The 21,773-nt window shown below is 51.8% G+C and overlaps 2 protein-coding genes across 2 annotated transcripts; both read left to right on the top strand.

Moving 5' to 3' along the window:
- The first annotated feature begins 27 nt into the window (after window positions 1-27).
- Window positions 28-20,664, top strand: pogzb (pogo transposable element derived with ZNF domain b). The gene is made up of 19 exons (XM_081616982.1): window positions 28-2,004; window positions 4,648-4,766; window positions 6,051-6,119; window positions 6,183-6,361; window positions 6,437-6,524; window positions 6,595-6,732; window positions 6,805-6,924; window positions 7,048-7,234; window positions 7,304-7,449; window positions 7,520-7,620; window positions 7,687-7,833; window positions 10,829-10,963; window positions 11,044-11,213; window positions 11,341-11,484; window positions 13,715-13,774; window positions 13,851-13,963; window positions 16,151-18,157; window positions 18,222-18,258; window positions 18,328-20,664. Exons 2-19 carry the CDS (start codon window positions 4,652-4,654, stop codon window positions 20,087-20,089), a joined length of 5,718 nt encoding a protein of 1,905 aa, XP_081473108.1. The 5' UTR covers window positions 28-2,004; window positions 4,648-4,651; the 3' UTR covers window positions 20,090-20,664.
- LOC145555270 (uncharacterized) lies at window positions 14,675-16,144 on the top strand (the record flags this gene model as incomplete). The annotated part of the gene is made up of 1 exon (XM_081616835.1): window positions 14,675-16,144. A coding segment is annotated over one exon (684 nt), but the record flags the coding sequence as incomplete, so codon positions are not given.
- Window positions 20,665-21,773: the final 1,109 nt, after the last annotated feature.

The following is a 21,773-nucleotide window of genomic DNA, read 5'->3' as shown; positions in this document are numbered from 1 at the left end:
ATTAGCCAGACCTCATGTAGCTAACATTAGCCAGTCATCATGTAGCTAACATTAGCCAGTCATCATGTAGCTAACATTAGCCGGTCCTCATGTAGCTACCATTAGCTAGTCATCATGTAGCTAACATTAGCTAGTCATCATGTAGCTACCATTAGCTAGTCATCATGTAGCTACCATTAGCTAGTCATCATGTAGCTAACATTAGCTAGTCATCATGTAGCTAACATTAGCTAGTCATCATGTAGCTAACATTAGCTAGTCATCATGTAGCTAACATTAGCTAGTCCTCATGTAGCTAACATTAGCTAGTCATCATGTAGCTAACATTAGCTAGTCCTCATGTAGCTAACATTAGCTAGTCATCATGTAGCTAACATTAGCTAGTCATCATGTAGCTAACATTAGCTAGTCATCATGTAGCTAACATTAGCTAGTCATCATGTAGCTAACATTAGCTAGTCCTCATGTAGCTAACATTAGCCAGACCTCATGTAGCTAACATTAGCTAGTCATCATGTAGCTAACATTAGCTAGTCATCATGTAGCTAACATTAGCTAGTCATCATGTAGCTAACATTAGCTAGTCCTCATGTAGCTAACATTAGCTAGTCCTCATGTAGCTAACATTAGCTAGTCATCATGTAGCTAACATTAGCTAGTCATCATGTAGCTACCATTAGCTAGTCATCATGTAGCTAACATTAGCTGCCTCCAGCAGCAGCTCTCTGTTAGCTCCTGGTAAAACCTGTTAAGGTTTTTGCCTTTAGCTGGTTTGATTCTAACACATATTATATTTCCATAAAAAACTCGGCTGATTTCTCCTGACATGTAAAACTCAACGGAGGGAGAGACTCAGAATCACTCAAAATATTACTTTTATTTCACAACAATAAATCAAAAATAATCAAGTGGTCAGTAATTTTTTTGCATTTTGTAAATTAATAATTTATCTTTTTCGTCCTGTGTGATTATTTACCCACTTTCAGGTTTCCATGTTTTAGATAATAACATCAGACAAATAAACCCAGAGCCGTCTAACCAGAACCAGAACCAGAACCCATCTGACAGCGCAGGTCTGGACCCGGTTCTGGTTCTGGTCAGAGAACCAGGGAGAACCTTCCAACAGAAGGTTCTGTGGTCCGGTGAGTCCAGTCCCGTTTCATCTGCAGTGAAACCAAACGGTCATACATGGTGGTGGCAGTGACATGCTGCGGGCTGGACGACCTTCACCTTGTGACTTTCAGGTCACTTTTTATGAGCAGATCCACCACTGACTGTCTAAAAACGGCCTAGTTAAAGCCTGGAAAATGTGTCTGATAGAAATGAATTAATCAGAGCGAGTCAAAGTTCATCGATGGACATGAGAGGCTTCAGTGTCGTTACTTTTCACACAACGTAGAGACTTTGTGTCCCCAACAAATGAAATCGGTTTGAAATCGGTTTCTTCAGGTTGTCTCGTCTGATTTGATTTAAATGTTATTACAGATAAATGAATAAAACACTACACAGCATCTGGTTTCTATTGGTGTTTTTAACAAGAGGAAGTCCTTTTCAGGTTAACTCGTGACGTCGCAGTTCGTAACCACGCCCCTTCAAAACACCAAAACCAATATGGCGGACGGCTCTGGATGTTCCTGGAGTTTTGGCGCTGCCAGGCCGCCATATTGGCCACAGTGGATGTTTGTTTGTGTGTAAAAGGTTATGAGCTGCCCGCTCCGGGCTACAGAACCTTCTCCGGTCGAACCTGGCCGGGTAATCCTTGATCTTCTGAAAACCCGCAGCTCACGTTGGTTCCTCCAGAAAAATTCTCATCAACCAATCAAAGGCAGAGCTGTCTGATGGGCCGTGACGTCAGACCCCAGAGAGCCAATCCCCTGCTCTGATACAAACTATGAGGACGAAGGCCCGCCCACTGCGTGTCGAACTGCAGCGCGCGTGAAGAAGAAAGAGTAGAACCGTCCGAATCGGTTCGGTCCGACAGCCGAAGCGACGCTCCAGCTGCAGGTAGGAGCGGTTCGGTTTTACCCGGAGCCCGCGGGCAGAGCCAACCGGGCGGTGGGAGGGTGTACTCGGTGTGTGTGTGTGGACAGCCGCTGGAGCAGCGGGGCGGGCGGACACAGACCGGAGAACCGTACGGCTGCGGTTCTACCGGACTCAGTATCGGCTCTGAGTCCACAGTGACCCGCAGTCTCCTCTACTGGTGTTCCGGTTCGGTCAGGTTCGGACTGGAAGTTTGTTCCCGCCGGAACAGAGAAACTGCAGGGAGAATCAAAGGAACAAATGGGACCTTGGGGGCGCGAGCGCCCCCTGCGGCTGCTGCTGGTACTGCAGCGACAAGTTCAACTTCAGGCTGAGTTATGGCTTATAACTAAAATAGTTTCTTCACAGTTAAATGTAACATGATTATTAATATTTAAGAAAACCTTGAATGAAAACTAACGTAGTTGATTTAGGGAGACATTTCCGTATCATTCAGATAAATGTGGAAAATAGAAGAAAAACGAGCTGGAGTCGGTCAGTTCATAAATCACGAGTTTGTGGAAGATGATGAGTCACAAAGGAGACAAAATAAACATTTTTCTTATTCTGTCCATTTCTTGTCATCCTCCAGGCCAGTTGGGGGCAGCAGTGCGCCGTCATAGCCGGTTTGCTAATCGGCGTAAAACAAAGACATTATCAGTCATGATAAAACGTTTCATATCATGAAGGAGAGAAACATGAAGTGTTGGTGATTCTATCTTAGATGTGATCATTATCAGGCCTGCAGCTGTTACAGCTCAGCAGGTGTCCAGGATATTTGGCTCTCGGGTCAAATTCATGGAAAATATGAAACGTTTCCCGCTGCAGTGACGTCATATTATGAAAATGGAGGCTGTGCGTCGCAGTGGCGAGTCATGTGACTTTAAGCATCAATCTCAGCGTGATGGTGGCGCCTCCTGCTGGTTAAAGGTTTCCAGGTGTTTCCAGACACCTGGAAACACCTGGATGTTGTGTTTTATTGACATTAATCTTTGTTATACTGACTCCCAGGGGCGCTGCCAGGAATCTTGGGCCCCCTGACAAATCATTTAGCCCCCCCCCCCACGCAGCTGCTGTTAGAATATTTTGAGTCTATCTGACCCATCAAAAGCGTCACAACTTCAAAGGTTGCATCTGCTTTGCTTTCTTTGGTCCTATACAAAATTTACTGCTCATGAATTTAACATGCAAGAGTAAAATTCAGCCTGCAAGTAGGAGGTTTAATGTTTTCTATTAGCTTTAGATCCTGAATGTCTCCATGAGCAACAGGCAAAATACACATGAATCAATCCAGACTTCTAAAAATGCTCTAGCTGCATTTTATTCAAGCTGCAGTTTAACTTTAATAAATATGTTTTCTCCATATTTGTTAAAGCTGTCACCATGTAGCAGTTTGTTATGAGACAGATAATCTGAAAACAATCAATCTCCTCCATCTGGTCCCTGAATTACTGGTTAAAGTGATGCACCGTTCTGACCAAAACAGCCAATCAGAACCAGGAGGAGGGTCTTAGTGCTGTCAATCATCCTCATTCACTCACTGCTAAATGTGCTAATGGTGGAGAAACAACTTATCATTACAGGAAACCGTTTATCTGCCATCACTGGTAGCTATGCTAACTGAACTGAGCATTCACAACAGGCTATGCTAGCTACAGCATAGCACAGATTGAGGGGAGGAAGGATGAGCAGCACCACATGACACATGATTGACAGCACCAAACCTCTCCTGCCTCTGACTGGTAGTTTCTAGAGAACCCTGAGAGAAAGCAGAGGAAATAGATTTTTCACAGATTGCCTCTCATACCGTACTGTCACAACATAATGACAGTTTTAACAAATGTGTGATTTTTTTTATTTATAAAAGTTTCATACTGCAGCTTTAATTTCACCCAGGAGAGAACAGGTCAGGAGGGACGTGGGTTAGAGCTGCTGCTGACTGACTCATCTGTTGTTAAGTGGTAAAAGGGACAAGTTCAGTATATGAATATGTTGGTCATTTCTTTCCTTCATTTATTAAATGCTAGTGAAAAGGAGGCAAACAGTCTGTAGCTAAGCTAACTATGCTAAATGGTTGATAATCTCACAGTCTATTCACCTCTTGGAGAAAAACTGGGTTATAAATCAACACTCTTGTCCTTTTCTCTCTCCCTCTATTTTATTTCTGAAAACCTGATTTTATAACTTTTCTTAGCAGCATAGTAACAGCCAGTCGTTCATATCTTCCACTGTCTGCTGCTAACAGCGTCACGGTGAAGCGCTAAAAGCGCTAAAAGCAGGAACGAACCATTTAACCCAGATAGGGGGGTTCAGGGCAAATATGGATGGGTGTTTTTGGTCTGGGGGGGGAACATTACATTTTTACTGATAAAAACAATCTTCTAAAATACAGTATGATTAATTTTGTAATTGACAGGGCCCCAATATTTTTTTTAAATTTCTATGAACCATAAATAAATTGTGGCGGGCCCCCTGCTGGTCAGGGCCCCTAGAATCGTCACCATTTTCCCCCCTTATAAAGCGCCCCTGCTGACGCCACATGACCTTTGAACTCGTTCAGGTTACTCTGTAATAAAGTTACCATAACTGGGTCGGACCGGACGGACCCGGGTTGTTCTGTCTCCATAGCAACATGGACACTGAGCTGTTTATGGAGTGTGAGGAGGAGGAACTGGAACCGTGGCAACAGGTGGACGACAGCGTGGAGGAAGACGACATGGAGTACACGGACAACTACGGAGAGCCAGGTGGGACAAAAACGCTCTGCTGGTACCGGTCCAGATCAGGGCTCTGGCCTGCAGAGGTTCTGGACCTGAGCTGGGCTCCAGGTACCTGCACAATTTCTGGAAGAACCTGAACAGAACAGCATCTTTACAGATGTTCTGCAGTGGATTGGGTTTCAGCTTCACACCAGAACATAACAGCTTCAGAACTTTTACAGTGGATCTGTGAACCGGAACGCACCATATCATCATTAGATTTAGCATAAGCTAATGCTAAAGCACCATATCATCATTAGATTTAGCATAAGCTAATGCTAATGCACCATATCATCATTAGATTTAGCAGAAGCTAATGCTAATGCACCATATCGTCATTAGAATTAGTAGAAGCTAATGCTAAAGCACCATATCATCATTAGATTTAGCATAAGCTAATGCTAAAGCACCATATCATCATTAGATTTAGCAGAAGCTAATGCTAAAGCACCATATCATCATTAGATTTAGCAGAAGATAATGCTAATGCACCATATCATCATTAGATTTAGCAGAAGCTAATGCTAAAGCACCATATCGTCATTAGATTTAGCATAAGCTAATGCTAAAGCACCATATCATCATTAGATTTAGCAGAAGCTAATGCTAAAGCACCATATCGTCATTAGATTTAGCATAAGCTAATGCTAAAGCACCATATCATCATTAGATTTAGCATAAGCTAATGCTAAAGCACCATATCATCATTAGATTTAGCATAAGCTAATGCTAAAGCACCATATCATCATTAGATTTAGCAGAAGCTAATGCTAAAGCACCATATCATCATTAGATTTAGCAGAAGATAATGCTAATGCACCATATCATCATTAGATTTAGCAGAAGCTAATGCTAAAGCACCATATCGTCATTAGATTTAGCATAAGCTAATGCTAAAGCACCGTATCGTCATTAGATTTAGCATAAGCTAATGCTAAAGCACCGTATCGTCATTAGATTTAGCATAAGCTAATGCTAAAGCACCATATCATCATTAGATTTAGCAGAAGCTAATGCTAAAGCACCATATCATCATTAGATTTAGCAGAAGCTAATGCTAAAGCACCATATCGTCATTAGATTTAGCAGAAGCTAATGCTAAAGCACCATATCATCATTAGATTTAGCAGAAGCTAATGCTAAAGCACCATATCGTCATTAGATTTAGCAGAAGGTGAACAGGTCAGGGGGGTTGCAGTGTGGTTGGAGATGCTGGTCCACCTGGACAGGTGCAGCAGGATCAAAGGTTGACCTGATGTTTTGTTTCCACAGTGGAGGATTCTTCGCCCTGTGAGACTCCGCCCCCCAGATCTCCCCTGCCCAGCACACCTGTCCCAGCAGGTGAGTGTCCCAGCCCCCTCAGGTGAGTCCAGGTGCACCAGTGCTCATCTGTCTGTCTCTCAGGTGCACCGCCCTTCGTCTCCTCGGCCCCTCTCCCACCTCTCTCCGTCTCCACCTCCAAGCCCGCCGCCTTGGCCACGCCCCTCAGGGCTCAGGCTCCGCCCCTCATCCTGACGCAGACCGCCAGTGGAACGTTCCTCCTGCCGGCCGGCGCCACCCAGCCCATCCTCCTCACCGCGCAGGTATGGGGCCGTGCCTGAGGCCACTGGCCCGTTTCCATGGCGACCTGGACGCTGACGGCGTGCTTCCCGTTGCAGGGCTTCCAGGTTCCCACGGTGATGACTCCCGGCGCGCCGCTGGTTCTCAACCTGCAGCCCAACCTGCAGACGGTCCAGCTGTTCCAGTGTAGGTCCGCTTGGCCCGGAACGCATGCCGCTGACCTCTGACCCCGCTCACCTACCTCTTGTCTCCACAGCGCCACCTCTGGGCCAGCTGGTCCGACCCGCTGTGACCCTGTCCACCATGCTGTCTCAGAACCAGACCGGACCCGGTCCGGCCCACCCGGGATCCGGCTTCACCACTCTGACCATCAGAACCGGCGCTCCGGGATCCGGTGAGCCTCCTGGACGCTCCGTCAGATTCTGATCCGACCCGCTGGACTCACCACTCTGCTGCTGTTTTACAGTCAACCTGCAGGTGGCGCCTGTGGGCGGCGCCGGCGCCCTGAAGCTGGCCAGTTCTCCGGGCCTGCGGCCCGCTTCCACCAACGGAGTCCTGAAGGCCACGCCCCTCAGTGCCGCCACAGGTGAGACACCGCGCTCTAGTCAGTGACCTGGAGCGGTTCTGATCCGGTTCTGTAACCGATGGCAACCATAATGACACCCGGACCTGTTCAGACTAACGGTTCCTGCATCACCTGCCCCCACAGCTCCAGGCCCCACCCAGCATGTGGTTACCACGGCGACCGCGCCCCCCCGGGTGGTGATGAGTGTGGAGGAGTTTTACTACGGCAGGTTCAGCGGAGACGTCAGCCTGAGGAGGCCGCCGCCACCTGGAGCCGCCATCTTCTCTTTCACCTGCAACATCTGCTGCTTCAGGGCAGAGAGCAACCTCAGGTGGGCTCACCTGCACTCAGCTGGTCCTAACCCCTGTCTACCTGTTCACCAGTTTACCTGTGCCTCCAGGTTGATGCAGCACGTCCTGCACCACTCGGAGCTGGTCGTGGAGAGTAAAGAGCGCCAGTGCTGTCGGTTCTGCTACCGCCAGTTCTCGTCCCAGAGCCAGCTGAGGGACCACCAGGACCAGGTCCACGGCTCCTCCCAGTCCACCTGTAAGAGCCTCACCTGCGGCAGCCAGGTGTTCTGCTGCCGCTGCCTCATCCTGTCCGTCCTCTGCTCCAGGCCTGTGTCGGATCTGTGAGTGGGCCTTCGACAGCGAGCCGGCCTTCCTGAACCACATGAAGTCCAACCACAAGCCTGGCGAGATGCCCTACGTCTGCCAGGTGAGGACCCCGCCCCCCGCACCTCCTCGCTCCCATCAATGGCTCTGACCTCAGGTGTGTCCCCAGGTGTGCTCGTTCCGCTCGTCCTTCTACCCGGATGTCGTGCAGCACTTCGCCACATTCCACAGAGAGACGCCGTTCCTGCTCTGCGTCTTCTGCCTGAAGGTGATGAAGAACCCCGGCAACTACCAGCAGCACCTGTTCAGGCACAAGGTGAGCAGACACACACACAGAGACACACACACACACACACACACACAGAGACACACACACACCCACACACACACACCCACACACACACACACACACCTACACACACACACACACACCTACACACACACACACACACCTACACACACCTACACACACACACCTACACACACCCACACACACACACACACACACACACACACAGAGACACACACACACCTACACACACACACACACACAGACACACACACACACACACACACCTACACACACACACACACCTACACACACACACACACACACACACACCTACACACACCTACACACACACACACACACACACACACACACACACACACCTATACACACCTACACACACACCCACACACACCCACACAGAGACACACACAACCTACACACACCTACACACACACCTACACACACACACACACAGAGACACACACACACCTACACACACACACACACAGAGACACACACACACCTACACACACACACACCCACACACACACACAGAGACACACACACAACTACACACCTACACACACACACACACACACACACACCTACACACACACACACCTACACACACACACCTACACACACACACACCTACACACACACCTACACACACACACACCTACACACACACACACCTACACACACACACCTACACACACACCTACACACACACACACACACACACACCCACACACACACACACACACACACACACACACACACACACACACACACCCACACACCTACACACACACCTACACACACACACACACAGACACACACACACCCACACACACACACACACAAACACAGACACACACCCACATACACACACACACACACCTACACACACACAGAGACACACACACACCTACACACACACCTACACACACACACACACACACACACACCTACACACACACACACACCTACACACACACCTACACACACACACCACACACACACACCCACACACACACACCTACACACACACACACCTACACACACACACCTACACACACACCTACACACACACACCTACACACAGACACCTACACACACACACCTACACACACACCTACACACACACACACACCTACACACACACACCTACCCACACACCCCCACACACACACCTACACACACACACACTTACACACACACCCACACACACACACACACACACACACACACACACACACCCACACACACACACACACACACAGACACACACACACACCCACACACACACACACAGAGACACACACACACCTACACACACACACACACACACACAGAGACACACACACACCTACACACACACACACACCTACACACACACACAGAGACACACACACCTACACACACACCTACACACACACACACACACACACACACACACACACCTACACACACACACACCTACACACACACACCTACACACACACACACCTACACACACACACCTACACACACACACACCTACACACACACACACCTACACACACACCTACACACACACACACCTACACACACACACACACACACACACACCTACACACACACCTACACACACACACACCTACCCACACACCCCTACACACACACCTACACACACACACACTTACACACACACACACACCTACACACACACACACCTACACACACACACACCTACACACACACACACTTACACACACACACCTACACACACACCTAGCCTAATGGGGACTGCAATACTCTGTGTGACCACTAGGGGGCCCATCCCCTATACACAAATTTTGTCTTAGAATGGAATTTGTGGGGACTTCCTGGAAAACTTCACCAGGCATGTTTATACACCATTTTCTACTGCAAAATGGGGTTGTGCTGGTGGGGACCTCAAGTTTGGTCCCCACGGGTCAACAGGTCCCCACGTGTATGCATAGAGTCAGGCCGAAGTCCCCACGTGGGGGGAAATACAAGAACACCTACACACACACACACACCTACACACACACACCTACACAACACACACACCTACACACACACACCTACACACACACACACCCACACAAACACACAAACCTACACACACACCACACACACAACCCACACACACACACACACACATACACACACACACACACACACACACACACACCTACACACACACACACACCTACACACACACACACCTAGACACACACACACTTACACACACACACACACACCCTTAACACCACACACAAACACACCTACACACACACACACCACCACACACACCACACCACACCACACAACCTACACACCACACCACTACACACACAACCACACACCACACACCACACACCACACACACACACACACACCACACACACACACCTACAACACACACACCTACACCACACACACACACACCACACACTACACACACCTACACACACACACCTACACACACCTACACCACACACCTACACACAACAACACACTCACACACACACACACACAGAGACACACACACACCTACACACACACACCTACACACACACACACACACCTACACACACACACACACCTACACACACCTACACACACACACCTACACACACCTACACACACACACACACACACACACACAGAGACACACACACACCTACACACACACACACACACACAGAGACACACACACACCTACACACACACACACACACACACAGAGACACACACACACCCACACACACACCTACACACACACACACACCCACACACACACACAGAGACACACACACCTACACACACACACACACACACACACCTACACACACACACACCTACACACACACACACACACACAGACCTGGTAGTTCAGTCTCCATGTTGCTTCTGTCCCTTTAAGTAATTTGCAGAATCATCTGAAGTTCTTGCAGGTGAATAAAGAGCTTTTACTTTGAAAGGTAACCGTGTCTTCCTGTCTCAGCTGAGCCAGGCCTTCCATTGCAACAGATGTCGCCTTCAGTTCACCTTCCTCAAAGACAAGATGCAGCACAAGGTGGAGAACCACCGCAGCTTCCGCCGGCCGCCGCAGCTGGAGGGGCTGCCACCGGGGTCAAAGGTGAGCCCCGCCCACACCTGCTCCAGTGTCTGATGATGTCACAGCTGCTCAGGCAGAGTGTGCTCTGTCGCTGTCTCCAGGTGACGATCCGGACCTATGGGAAGGTCAGGCCTCCAATGGCGTCAAGCTGCATTTATCAGCCCAACAGAATCAAAACCGAGCCAATGTTCCCGGTCCAGAAGAATCCCCCGCTGTTCAAGGTTCCCAAGTCCCCTACCCGGAGGGGCCCGGGCCGCCGGGAGCCCGGCAGGTGAGGCTGCAGCGCCGCGTCCGTCCTGCAGAGAGCAGCAGAGGACAGCCAGGCTGGAAGAATTAAACCGGAACCGGAGAAGTTCTGTCAGGTTCTGAGCGTCCTTCAGCCCGTTTGTCTCCTGCAGGTTCTGGTCGGCAGACCAGTTGGTGTGTCTGGAGTGCGGAACCGACGCTTCGGACCTGACGGCTCATTACCCGACCTACGTCCACTGCCTGCTGTGTCCCTACAGCAGCTGCTGCTCCCGGGCCTACGCCGCCCACATGATCCAGTAAGACTCCCAGTACCACCCAGTACCACCCAGTACTACAGGGTACTGCACAGAGTACTACATAGTAGGGCTGCTGTGATTATTGTAGTAATCTATTGATTATTCTGACAGTTAATGGAATAGTCGTGTTTTTTTAGTAGCTACTTAAGCTAGAAAACATTTTGTTGCATTTAAACTTTATTCTCACATATGAAGTGTGGAAAAAACGCACAAGTGGAAACAGATGAAAAATATTAAGTGAATTTAAATGGAGGCATTATTAAACACTACCTTTAATATTATACTTCGCTTTCAGTCCCGGGTAAAAGTATCAAAAAAACTATATCAAGCAGATATTTATACTCTGCTAGTAGCGTTTAGCTGCTAGTAGCGTTTAGCTGCTAGTAGCGCTTAGCTGCTAGTAGCGTTTAGCTGCTGGTAGCGTTTAGCTGCTAGTAGCGCTTAGCTGCTAGTAGCGTTTAGCTGCTAGTAGCGTTTGGGGGGCGAGCGTATGTTTCTACGCTCCTTCGTGGGGGGGCGGCGATTTATGTTTTCACATCCATCTGAATAATGTGTAGTTGAGCTCCTGCCCATGGCACTTCAACAATATTATTTTACCTTTTATCTGGAAATAGTGTCTGTTTATTCTTGCCATACAGTCTCTGTATTAATTATTGCTCTAAAGGTCTTGCCATACCAGTTTATTCCTCTGTATTTACTTTAGTTTCTTAGTTTATTCTTGCATTTTGTTCTTCATTCATTTCCTTTTAGTTTCCTTTCATTAGTTTTATCCTCTCTTGGTTTATTGTTATGTCCACTTTAGTTTCTATCCTGTTGCTACATTTATTTTATCGTTTATTGACCATCAGTAATCTTCACTCATCACCTGATGCGCCTCCTAATCATCATGTTTCACATCATGTGTTGATTTTTCACTGTTCAGCATCGGATTCTCTGTTTTTATGCCATAATTCACATCTAGTTCGTCGCTCCGTTTCATGTCCCGCTTCTCCTGTTTCAGAGTTTTGCGCAATGTGCGCCTCGTTTCTTTTTTTTTACCCCTTAAGGTGCAGGGCGGTTGGGAATCGTATCGATGGGGAAAAGGCAGACTGACATAAACCTTTTAAAACAACGGAAACAATTTCTGCATTCTGATAATTGAAATGTTAAAGTGCTGTGTTGTTCTATCACCCCCGTTTCATACCGGACCACTTACAGCTCCGTGTTAACGCTATAAAATGAACGCTCTGTATCGTGGTACCACTCATGGAGGGATTTCTTTATTTAAATGGGTTCATTTTTCAGAGGGATACAAAGTCAGGGCATCGTGATTTTAGTAATTATATGTTTATAAGAGCGATTTTCTGTTGTCCTTCCATGGAAGCAGGCAGCTTTCAAACGGGAATAAAAAACTTTTTAATATAAATTGCTGCTTTGACATGATCACAGAACTGCCTAAACATATGTAGCTACATAAATACCAGACAAAGTGAATCACAGCAGCGTCATCAGCCGGTGTAACGCGACGAGCTGAGCCATGAAGCTAAAAACACTGAATAGAAGAAGAGCTGCCATGATACAGTTGCAGCCAAGCATGATTTAATGTTACACAATCAGTTTACCAAGTTGCTCAAAGCCTAAACTGGTATTGTTGTGGATTTAAGGTGTAAAGTTTACCTTCGACTAAACGCCCCCCAAAGGCATCCCAGAGCCCCCCTTTTGTAAAAATGTCCGCCAGCGCCCCCTGCCGTCCTCTGAACGCCCCCTGGGGGGCGGTACCACCCATGTTGAGAACCGCTAGTTTAGCTGCTGGTAGCGCTTAGCTGCTAGTAGCACTTAGCTGCTAGTAGCGCTTAGCTGCTAGTAGCGCTTAGCTGCTGGTAGCGCTTAGCTGCTGGTTGCGTTTAGCTGCTGGTAGCGTTTAGCTGCTGGTAGCGTTTAGCTGCTGGTAGCGTTTAGCTGCTGGTAGCCTTTAGCTGCTGGTAGCCTTTAGCTGCTGGTAGCCTTTAGCTGCTGGTAGCGCTTAGCTGCTGGTAGCGTTTAGCTGCTGGTAGCCTTTAGCTGCTGGTAGCCTTTAGCTGCTGGTAGCGTTTAGCTGCTGGTAGCGTTTAGCTGCTGGTAGCGCTTAGCTTTCATCAACGGCTCACTGGCAGAAGTGACAGCGTTGCGCAACACAAACAATCCTCCTGGGAAACAGAATGTGGTTCTGTTGGATTTTTCTCTAACTGGTTCTGGTTCTGTTGGGTTCCAGCCACCACGTCCGCGGCTCCAGGGATAAGTTGCTTCCTCTGCAGAAGGCTCCGCCCCCTTGGTAAGGACCAATCAGCTGCCAGCTCGTTGTCCTGGTCGTAGTGCTGCGTTCTGATTCGTTGCTTTGTCTCCTGCAGCGCCTTCCTGCTGCGCTGCTCTGAATGCGACTTCCTGCCTCAGACGGCAGATCAGATGGCCGAACACCTGCTGAGCAACCCGGAGCACGACGGCGCCACCTGCTGCTCCCGCGGTGAGGCTGGGACCAGCTCAGAGCCCTGTCCAGATTCTGGTTCTGCTGTGTGACGGCGTCCAGTGGGGCTGACGTACACACGCTGACCCGGGGTCAGCCTCCTGGGCGCCGTGGCGACCGGCAGGCGGAGGAGGAAAAGGAGTTTGTTTATGAGCTTCATGGAGGTTTCCCAGCAGGAAGTTTTCCTGCACTCAGAACTCAGAGCTGGTTCTGGTCAGACGGAGCTCTTTAGCACTGCAGGAGCTAATGCTAAAGAGCTAAACTAAACCATGTTGATGCCAACACAGTGCGGAAAAAAGTATTTCTAAGTTCTCCCTCTTAAAACGATGAGAGTCCTGACATCACAGGTCAGCTATGAGATCAGAAAACATCTAGAAAATCACATTCTGATTTGTTTTAGGATTTATTTACAAATTATGGTGAAAAAATATTTCTAATAACCGAACAGACCTGCGGCTTCTCCTTTAGAGGCTCCTCTGTCCTCCACTGATCACACAGCACAGCAGAAACTCCACTGTGCTGCAGACCAACGAGCTGAAACAAATCTGCAACTCGGTGTGAAGAAATCAACTGTGGGAGCAATAATTAGCAAATGGAAGACATAAAAGACCAATGATGGTCTCCCTGCATCAGATCTCACCCTGTGGGGTCACAATTATCGCCAGACTGGAGAGCAAAACTCCCAGAAGCACACGGGGGATCTGGTGAAACACTGCAGGCTGTCAGTTCCAGGGACTCGGGTCCTGCTTTCCGGGCCGTCTGGAGTTAACCAGCGAGCATCTGGAGTTAACCAGAGAGCATCTGGAGTTAACCAGAGAGCATCTGGATTTAACCAGAGAGCATCTGGAGTTAACCAGAGAGCATCTGGAGTTAACCAGAGAGCATCTGGAGTTAACCAGAGAGCATCTGGAGTTAACCAGAGAGCATCTGGATTTAACCAGAGAGCATCTGGAGTTAACCAGAGAGCATCTGGAGTTAACCAGAGAGCATCTGGAGTTAACCAGAGAGCATCTGGATTTAACCAGAGAGCATCTGGAGTTAACCAGCGAGCATCTGGAGTTAACCAGAGAGCATCTGGATTTAACCAGAGAGCATCTGGAGTTAACCAGAGAGCATCTGGAGTTAACCAGAGAGCATCTGGAGTTAACCAGAGAGCATCTGGAGTTAACCAGAGAGCATCTGGAGTTAACCAGAGAGCATCTGGATTTAACCAGAGAGCATCTGGAGTTAACCAGAGAGCATCTGGAGTTAACCAGAGAGCATCTGGATTTAACCAGAGAGCATCTGCAGGTTCCAGAAAAGCATCGGCAGAATGTCGTATGGCCAGAAACACAACTCGTGTTTGGAGGGCAGTTCTTGCTGAGTTGCATCCGAAGAACACCAGACCTACTGTGAAGCATGGGGCCGGCAGCATCATGCTTTGGGGCCGTTTCTCTGCAAAGGGACCAGGACGACTGGTCATGAAGGCCTGAATGTGTCCAAACCCACAGAGTGGCTGAGATCTCCAGATCCTGGAGGAGCTGAAAGTCAGTGCCGCCCAGCGATGGCCCCAAAACACCGCTACCTGGAGGAAAGGGCCAGCTGCAGTGTGTTGAAGACGTACAGAAATCGTTTGCCCTGTTATTGCCAATAAATTATATGTAACAAAGTATTGAGATGAACTTTTGTTATTGACCAAATACTTATTTTCCACCATAATTTGCAAATAAATAATAAAAAAATCAGATTTTCTAGATAACTTTCCTCATGTTGTGTCATTGTTGAGGTCGAGCTGAGAGAACGGCGCCACGGTGGCTCCCAGACCTCCACCTCACAAAGTCATTCCAGCTGTATAGCTGTTGAGTATTGATAACTTCAAAATAAGAGCATGAAGGCAAACAACTTGAAGAATTAACAGCCTTTAGGAGAATCAGGGGAAGCTGAGTCTGCTAAACATTTACAAAGTTAGCAGAAGCGCTAAGCAAACAATTAGCTCCACTGTTAGCACATTAGCATATTAAGCTTTTAATACCCAGGAGGTCCGCTGGACCCGGCTGAGGATCCAGAACCCAGAGAGGTCAGAAGGTCAGCAGCTTCCTGAGCTCTGGGTTGGTTCTCAGCCTGAATCAGGTTCTGAAGGTTCTGAAGGGCTGCAGCGAAGCCAGAACCTGTGGTTCTACTAACCACTCTTCTTCTTCTGTTTTCCAGAGTACGTCGAGCCTGACATCCTGCTGTGCCTCAGCGCAGAGCAGCGGTCTTCAGAGGAACCAGACCAGAACCAGGACTCAGCAGAACCGGCCTGGAAGCTGGCAGAGAGCTGGAAACGTCCGGAGGAGAGTCCTCGGACCGCGATCCTGTCCTTCACCCAGCCCAGTGGGCCCAACCACTTCCTGTCCAAGAACAGCGACGCCATCGACTTTTTCAGCCTGCTCTTCCCGCCGGCGCTCGTCGAACTCATCGCCAAGGAGACCAACGCCCACGCCAAGGCGTGCCGCCTGCTGGGCTGCTGCCCGCCCGACTGGGTCCCCGTCACCGGTCAGGAGGTCAAAGGTTTCCTGGGCCTGGTGATCCTGATGGGCGTCCACAACCTGCCGGACCCGGCGCACTACTGGTCCTTCAACCACTTTGACAACAGCTACACCTTCCACCGCGCCATGCCGCTGCGCCGCTTCCAGCAGATAGCCGCCCACCTCCGCATGGGCAGCTTCGTGGGCGAGCTCCACGGCCCGGGCTGCTCCGCCGACCCGCTGCACGCCTTCAGGCCTATGCTGCGCCTCCTGGGCGACGCCATGTGGGACGCCTACCGGCCCAACTGCTGCCTGGCTGTGGACCGGGCGCTGCTACCCAGCCTGGAGGGCGAGGAGCATGGCAGGGAGCGAGGCGAGGAGCATGGGAGGGAGCGAGGCGGCGAGGAGCAAGGCAGCGAGGAGCAAGGTGGCGAGGAGCGAGGCGAGGAGCATGGGAGGGAGCGAGGCGGCGAGGAGCGAGGTGGTGAGGAGCGAGGCGGCGAGGAACGAGGCGGCGAGGAGAAGCGAGGCGAGGAGCATGGGAGGGAGCGAGGCGGCGAGGAGCGAGGTGGTGAGGAGCGAGGCGGCGAGGAACGAGGTGGCGAGGAGCGAGGCTGCCAGGAGAAGCGAGGCTGCCAGGAGAAGCGAGGCTGCCAGGAGAAGCGAGGCGGCCAGGAGAAGCGAGGCGGCCAGGAGCATGGCGAGGAGCATGGCGAGGAGCATGGCGAGGAGCATGGCGAGGAGCGAGGCAGCGGCGGCAGCGCCCAGCCTCAGGTCTGGCTGCTCTGCGACTCCAAGTCCGGCTACTGCCACCGCTTGTCCATCCAGCTGGGGCAGCGGCGCGGGCCGGACCTAGGCTTCAGCGTGGTGCCGGAGCTGGTCAGGGACCTGGACAACAAGCACCACCAGCTGTTCCTGGCCAACTCGCTGGCCTCCGTGCCGCTCATGCAGATGCTGCTGAAGCAGAATATCTACGCCTGCAGCTCCTTCCCGCCGCCCAGCCCCATCCTGCCCCGGCCACTGTGGGACGACGACGGCGAGCTGCGCAACCCGGGAGACTTCCTGCAGAGGCAGTGCGGCCCCCTGCTGGTCACCCGCTGGCGCGACATCAAGGAGATGGGTTGCCTGTCGACCAATGCGGCGCCGGGCCAGCCAGACGCCGTCTGGAGGAGCAAGGCGGGCGGGCTGGTGACCATCGAGCGGCCCATGGCCTTCCGCCTGCTGCAGGAAAACATGCGGGGCGTGGACATCTGCAAGCAGCTGCTGGCCTGCAACCCGCTGGGAGGCGTGCCGCAGGACCGCCACTGGCGCAACTTGTTCTGGTTCCTGGTCAACCTCAGCGTGGTCAACGCCTTCATCGTGCTGCGGGAGAGCCGCAAGGACAACCCGCCCGCCTGGGTGCAGGACGGCCTGTTCAGCCAGCTGGCCTTCCGCCGCCGGCTGGGCAACCAGCTGGCCCGCTGCGCCCAGAGGCACGGCGAGGCACCGGAGTCGCCAGGCCCCCGCGGAGCCCGGGCCGCCGCCGAGGAGCCCGTCCAGCAGCGGCACAAGATGACGAAGATTAGCAGCATCTCCAAGCGCTGCAGGAACTGCAACATGAAGAACCTGCGGCGTGAGAGCGTGTACGGCTGCACCGTCTGCGACGCCAACCTGTGCAAGCAGCCCAGCTGCTTCTGGGAGTTCCACGGCCTGCCGCCGCTCCACCGGGGTGAGTCCACCGCCTCCAGCACCGGTTCGGACTGGTCCAAACGCTGACCTGCGCTCTGTTACAGGGTCGACCAAGCTGGGCTTCCTGAAGGACAGACTCAGGTAAGGGGCGCTCCGGTTCTGGCCTGGTTCTGGTGGAGCTGTGTGTTAACCAGGTGTCTGTTGCTGCAGCGGAGACATCGTCATGGATGAGGTCAGCGTGGACGAGACGTTCGGCCCGGTGGAGGACCTGGACTTTTCAGACGACGAGCCGCTGGACGAGCCGGAGAACGAGGAGGACATGAACCCGACCGGAGCCGGTACAGAGTCCGGTTCGCCTGCAGAGTGCGGCGGCCATGATGCGACGCAGCCGCCCGCGGTGCGCTCCGGCCCGCTGTCGGTGCGGCAGCTCCGCATCATCCTGTTTGCGCTGTGCGAAGGTCTGCGGCAGGCGTCCCGCGTCTTCTCCACCGACCCGCAGCTGATCCGCCGCTGGCTGCGGATGCGGCCGGCTCAAGACGAGGAGCAGCATGCGGACGGCGCGGCGCGCATGGTGGCCTGGGTGCTGTCCATGCGGGAGCAGCAGCTGCCGCTCACCGAGAGCAACCTGTTCAACAAGGCGTCCGTCCTGAAGAAGAAGAAGGCGTTCGGCGACGCCTTCCGCATCTCCTACGACTGGGCCGTCGGCTTCCTGCTGCGCCACAGGCTGGGCGTCTGCAGGGCGGGTCGGGCCGCTGGCCTGGCCCGGGCGGCGCCGCCTCCGCTGCAGGCCCGAGTTCGCGCCTTCAGGGAGTTCACGCGGCGGGCGGTGCGGTCCCACCGGCTGGCGCAGGGCGCCGTGGCCGCCATGGACGAGCTCTGCGTCTTTGTGGACTTCCGGCTGGTCCAGGACCGGTCCAGGCGGCGTGAGGCGCTGGAGCTGTCCGGGTCCACGCCGCTGCTCACCATCTACCTGGCGGTTCTGGCCGATGGCACCGTGCTGCCGGCGCTGGTTCTGCTCAGCCGGCCGGTCCCGCAGGTGGCGCCGCCCGACCTCGCCCTGCTGGAGGTCCGGACGGACGGCCTGAGCGCCGAAGACGCCCTGGACCTCTGGACCACCAAGGTCTGGCTGCCGCACCTGTCCGGCCCGGCCCGTTCCGGGAAGTCCTTGCTGGTTTTGGACCGGTACCGGGAGCACCTGGCCGACCCGTTCCTGGCGGCGCTGAGCGCGGCCCGCAGCCTGCCGGCCGTCATCCCCGCAGGATGCTCCTTCTGCCTGCAGCCGCTGGACGTCTGCCTGAAGCCGGCGCTGCAGCGCTTCCTGCTGGCCCGCTGGGCCCGGTTCGCCGCCGGACCGGAACCAGAGTTGGACGACCCGACCCACAAGCCGCAGGACAACGTGACCCGGATGCTGGTGGACTGGCTGCTGGACGCCATGACGCAGCTGCGCCGCCTGCCGCACACCTTTAGGACGTCCTTCCAGCTGACCGGGCTTCTGCAGGACCAAACCGGGTCGGAACCACAGGACCAGCAGACAGAACTCACCAGAACCCTGACATGCATCCTGCTGGGTCCAGACGCAGCAGAAACAGAACCTGCTGAACTTCAGGAGGACGAAGACCAGGACGGGGACGGAGAGGAGACATCCGAGGAGAAACTGATGTCCAAAGTGGACGAGACGGAGGACAGGAAGGAGACGGAGGACAGGAAGGAGACGGAGGACAGGAAGGAGACGGAGGACAGGAAGGAGACAGAGGACAGGAAGGAGACGGAGGACTCTGCACATGAGACTAGAGGAGGACCGGAGGACATGGAGACATTAGAGGACAGCGAGGAAGAGGAGGGACAGCAGAGACAGGAGGAGACGAAGGAGGCGAGCAGAGAGAGACGGGAGACGCGGATCGAGATCGGGGAGGAAGTCGGAGACGAGTGGAAGATCCGGAGTGACGGCGCCAGAACCGAGGAAGACGGCTGAGGTTCTGACCCGATTCTGACTCAGATCGCCTGTGCTGCCCCCTGTGGCCGACAGAGGAACTGCTTCCGCCTGCTGGTCAGTTAGACCGGAACCAGAACCGGGCTCTGTCCGGATCCGACGGGCAAAACCTTTTTAATGGACCTTTATTTAAAATTTACTGAGGTTCCACATCAGCCAATCAGAGACCAGTTTCAGGGACAAAGGGGCGGGGCTTCAGCGTCCATCAGACGGTCCAGGTGTCACACCTGAGGTTCTAATGAACTGGACAAGATGAATGTTTACAGTCTGAGCTGCTCAGATCAAAATGGGTCATCAGAACCACCAGAACCTTCAGAACCAGGTTTAGATGAATAAACATGTTTCAGCGACAGACGATTCTCCACCCGGCTGCAGCTACTTCCTGGTAGCAGGAGGCTACTTCCTGGTAGCAGGAGGCTACTTCCTGGTAGCAGGACGCTACTTCCTAGTAGCAGGACGCTACTTCCTGGTAGCAGGAGGTTACTTCCTGGTAGCAGGACGCTACATCTTGGTAGCAGGACGCTACTTCCAATCTGAAGCTGCTGATCTGATCAATGATAGGCTGGAAGGAGAGTACTAGCTAGCGCTAGCTCTTTGTAGGCTAATAACTAGCATGCCTAGGCTGGTCCCCTACTTCATCTGCTGTCCATTAGCATTTACTAGACTAGCATTGCATTAAAAAGGCTAGCATTTGCATTGAGTAGGCTAGCAAGTTGCTTGTCTTCTTACCATAAACTGTCAAAACACGACATCAATGTTAGCGACATTTAATGGATGTCGCTTACAGATGATGCATGAAACATTTTTATCCATGTCTAGAGGAAAAGGTTCAAGTCATGAGAGACCAGACTACGCATGCTACTTAGCTAGAGCTAATGCTAACCAAAACAGGGCAGTACAGTTACCTTATGCATGCTAATGGACAGCAGATGAAGTAGGGGACCAGCCTAGGCATGCTAGTTGTTAGCCTACAAAGAGCTAGCGCTAGCTAGTACTCTCCTTCCAGCCTATCATTGATCAGATCAGCAGCTTCAGATTGGAAGTAGCTGCAGCCGGGTGGAGAATCATCCAGTGTGTGTGTGTGTGTGTGTGTGTGTTAAAGATGACTCCTCTTCCTCACCTTCAGGAGGAAGAGCAATGTTAATGTCTGATTTTGTTTTGATGATGTCACAGTGGCCCTGGAAGCTGATTGGCTGCTGTTATTTTTGTACATTTCCTGTTTCCATTGTCAGAACATGATGTCGAATAAAGCAACCTGTCCAGGTGAGCCGCCTTTTCTCTGGGCCTGAAAACAAACCTTTCCAGGATTTTCCAGGAGGTTTGGCTGCTTTTCCTCCAGGTTCAGTTCCTGCTGGATCTTTGAGTCAGAACCAGGTTCTGCAGGAGAACCAGGTTCTACAGGAGAACCAGGTTCTGCAGGAGAACCTGGTTCTCCAGGAGAACCTGGTTCTACAGGAGAACCTGGTTCTACAGGAGAACCTGGTTCTACAGGAGAACCTGGTTCTGTAGAACCGGGTTCTGCAGGAGAACCAGGTTCTGCAGGAGAACCGGGTTCTGCAGGAGAACCAGGTTCTGCAGGAGAACCAGGTTCTGCAGGAGAACCAGGTTCTGCAGGTGAACCCGGCAGATAAAGATCAACAGCAACACATCGTATGGACTTGAATAT

The sequence above is a fragment of the Poecilia reticulata genome, chromosome 16 (assembly GCF_904066995.2).
Source record: "Poecilia reticulata chromosome 16, P_reticulata-male-v2, whole genome shotgun sequence".
NCBI lineage: Eukaryota > Metazoa > Chordata > Actinopteri > Cyprinodontiformes > Poeciliidae > Poecilia > Poecilia reticulata.
This window is presented reverse-complemented; position numbering and strand designations above follow the sequence as displayed.

Excerpts from the sequence above, each read along its gene's own strand:
- pogzb (XM_081616982.1), top strand. The coding sequence starts at position 4,652 with ATGGACACTGAGCTGTTTATGGAGTGTGAGGAGGAGGAACTGGAACCG. Across the intron at positions 6,120-6,182 it reads CAGCACACCTGTCCCAGCAG|GTGCACCGCCCTTCGTCTCC; the intron begins GTGAGTGTCCCA and ends TCTGTCTCTCAG. Across the intron at positions 6,525-6,594 it reads GACGGTCCAGCTGTTCCAGT|CGCCACCTCTGGGCCAGCTG; the intron begins GTAGGTCCGCTT and ends TTGTCTCCACAG.